The sequence below is a fragment of the Sinocyclocheilus rhinocerous genome, unplaced genomic scaffold (genome assembly GCF_001515625.1).
Source record: "Sinocyclocheilus rhinocerous isolate Xijiao unplaced genomic scaffold, SAMN03320098_v1.1 scaffold2052, whole genome shotgun sequence".
NCBI classification, from domain to species: Eukaryota; Metazoa; Chordata; class Actinopteri; order Cypriniformes; family Cyprinidae; genus Sinocyclocheilus; species Sinocyclocheilus rhinocerous.
In genome coordinates, this window is record NW_015664223.1 from 113,428 (window position 1) to 115,947 (window position 2,520).

At 34.9% G+C, this 2,520-nt stretch overlaps 2 protein-coding genes across 5 annotated transcripts in view; one reads left to right on the forward strand and one right to left on the reverse strand.

Moving 5' to 3' along the window:
• Window positions 1-1,541, reverse strand: part of fancb (FA complementation group B) — a 38,461-nt gene extending 36,920 nt beyond the window's left edge. For all 4 annotated transcript variants that reach the window (XM_016540765.1, XM_016540767.1, XM_016540764.1 and 1 more), the window contains exon 1: window positions 1,428-1,541. The gene's annotated coding sequence lies outside the window, so the exon portion shown is untranslated. The remainder of the gene's footprint in view (window positions 1-1,427) is intronic.
• A 160-nt stretch (window positions 1,542-1,701) lies between these two features.
• mospd2 (motile sperm domain containing 2) overlaps window positions 1,702-2,520 on the forward strand; it is a gene marked incomplete at its 3' end in the record, with an annotated part of 21,068 nt that continues 20,249 nt past the window's right edge. Inside the window, exons 1-2 of the mRNA XM_016540763.1 lie at window positions 1,702-1,851; window positions 1,936-1,993. Of these exons, the coding sequence (XP_016396249.1) occupies window positions 1,819-1,851; window positions 1,936-1,993 (91 nt within the window). The remainder of the gene's footprint in view (window positions 1,852-1,935; window positions 1,994-2,520) is intronic.

A 2,520-nucleotide genomic window follows, 5' to 3' on the forward strand; every position in this document is an offset into this window, starting at 1 on the left:
GAGAATGTACAAATGGTTAACATTGTTTGTGTCATATCAGTCAGAAAAGCAGTTTCGGTGCTTTTTTTTATTTTTATTTTTTAGCTAACTTAGTTGTTATTCTTGACTGAATAGCGCTAGGTTTTCAGAAGCCCTTTAAAATTAAATATGTACACATTTTGGATTAAATGAAAGTAGTCAAATTTTTTAATTAGCATGGTTTTGTGTTTTGCTTTGGTACCGAAATTGGTAGCGAGAACCGTGGATTTTCGCTGGTATTGGTACCGAATACTGAAATTTTGGTACCGTGACAACACTAATTTTTGACTATATTCTACTCTCATTCAAAATTTCTAATTTAATTAGCAGTGCATGGGACATAGCAAAATAGCACGCATTTTAGCTTTCACGAAACTAAAAAAAAAATCTAAAAAATGTATCTAAAGAGCCAAGTAATGATTTTGTTATGAATATAAAAACTTAATACAACACACCCTTTCATAGTCATTTTTATGTTACGTTATCACGGCAAATGAGTTATGTACAGGACACCAAAAGGCACCCTACAGTGATACTGACCCATTTATATGATGATATTCTGCTGCTTGTAATGTAAATCAGTGAGATGTTTATAACAGTGCAGCAGATACTGACATAAAGTGATCTAAATATCAGTCGTCTCTATATCTGCAGTAATCTGTCTCAGTAAGATGAGATTGAAATGCTCCAAACATATAATGCAGTGATTGAGAGCTGAAGAAATAAAGGCTCCTCAGAAGATGTGAGATGTTCTGGAGGCTTGTGAAGATCATTCCTCCGCTGAGGAACAGTGAAAGTAAAGCTTCTGGAAACAAACGCTCCTCAAAAGATCCTGAGGATCAGATTTGAGACTCTAAAACATGATTGATGGAGAATCAAGTAAAGCTGAGCTGCTTCAGTCCAGTGAGTGTTCATCTGGAGATATTACTGCAGTTATTCTGACCTTTACTTGATAAAAATCAGTCAAGATTTCAGATTTGACAGCAGAATGCAAAGTTTAGATCATGTTAATAATTTGGAGGCTTTAGACATTGATACAGTAGGCTTTATAGGGGTAAAGATTAGACTTTAAACACTAGCAATTTCCTTGAGCTAAATTCTAATAACAGGAATGCTAGTCATTTTTATTTGTATTGTGAAAATAACTGCTGTAGAAATTAATTTAAAAGTTAAAATAATTTTAAATATTAAAAAATATTAACATGCACTATTAAGCAACGGTTAAACACTTTTTCAACCATTGGTTTATCACCTTTAAGTAACGAACGTTAAATAGTCTAACGTTACCTCAGGCACACAAACTTGATACTACAGTAAAGTTTTGCCTTTAATATTAATACAACATTAACTTGGGATACGCTGGGTAATAAGGAATTAATATCTTATAACAAAATGCGTTTATACTTTACCTCCGCATGACTTTATCTCTGTTGTTTACACTGTTATCTGTTTCAAACGCTACCTCTCTTCCTCAAAGAAACTGCGCGCGCATTTGACGCACACCACGTTCGCATTTCCCCGGGTGTTTCTTAAAGAAACAGTCCTACAATTCAATCAGTGTTTCACAAATACGTGATGTCGTCAGCTGCTTTTACTGCTTTTAGACTCTGCACATGATGTGATTATTTGCTTTCAATTGCCTGAGCGTATCAGAGGAACTTTATCTCGCTGCGAGAGCCCGTTCAAAGGTTTGTTTGACATGTCAGAGCCAACATGGCGTCATCGTGTGCCCAGTTTCACGGAGTCTGCGGTCGATTCCATTGATGATCGGGCCACTGCTGACTTACAGTGCGCTCTATCATGGCGGAGGCAGGACAGGCGGAATCAGAGCAGGTAATAAGACAGCTAAACAAAAGAAGCGTTACATGTTATATTCTCATCTGAAATGGATTTATAATTACTATTTTACTCTGAAAGGACATCGAGAGCAAGATCGAAGAAACACGGCAGAGGTTTAAAAGCGAGTATGTTGGAGGTGAGTTAGCAGTACGCTAAGTTCTCAAGTGTTGTGATCTTCACGATAACATGCATTCTCATCTCATAATTGAACGTTAATATTAAATATTAGAATATCGACAGTGACATTTAAGACTTTTATGGATCGTGTGTTATGGTGAAGGTTCATTACGAGAGCTGATGTTTAATATTTGATATCACAGCTGTTGGATTCAGCTGTCAGTCAGAAAACCTTCACAATTCATGTTTTTATAATTATGTTGTTTTTTGCTGTTGTAAAACTCTGTAAAAGGAATAAATAGCAGTAAGTGTATAGTTTAGCCTTACAGTCTTCCTGGACTGTGTTTGAAATCACATTCTCATATACTGCTTTAAAATATTTCCTGATACTTATATGTTAGTGCTGTCAAACGATTAATCGCGATTAATCGCATCCAAAATAAAAGTTTTTGTTTACATAATATATATGTGTGTACTTTGTATATTTATTATGTCTGTATAAATATACACACATACAGTATATATTTTGAAAATATGTACATGTAT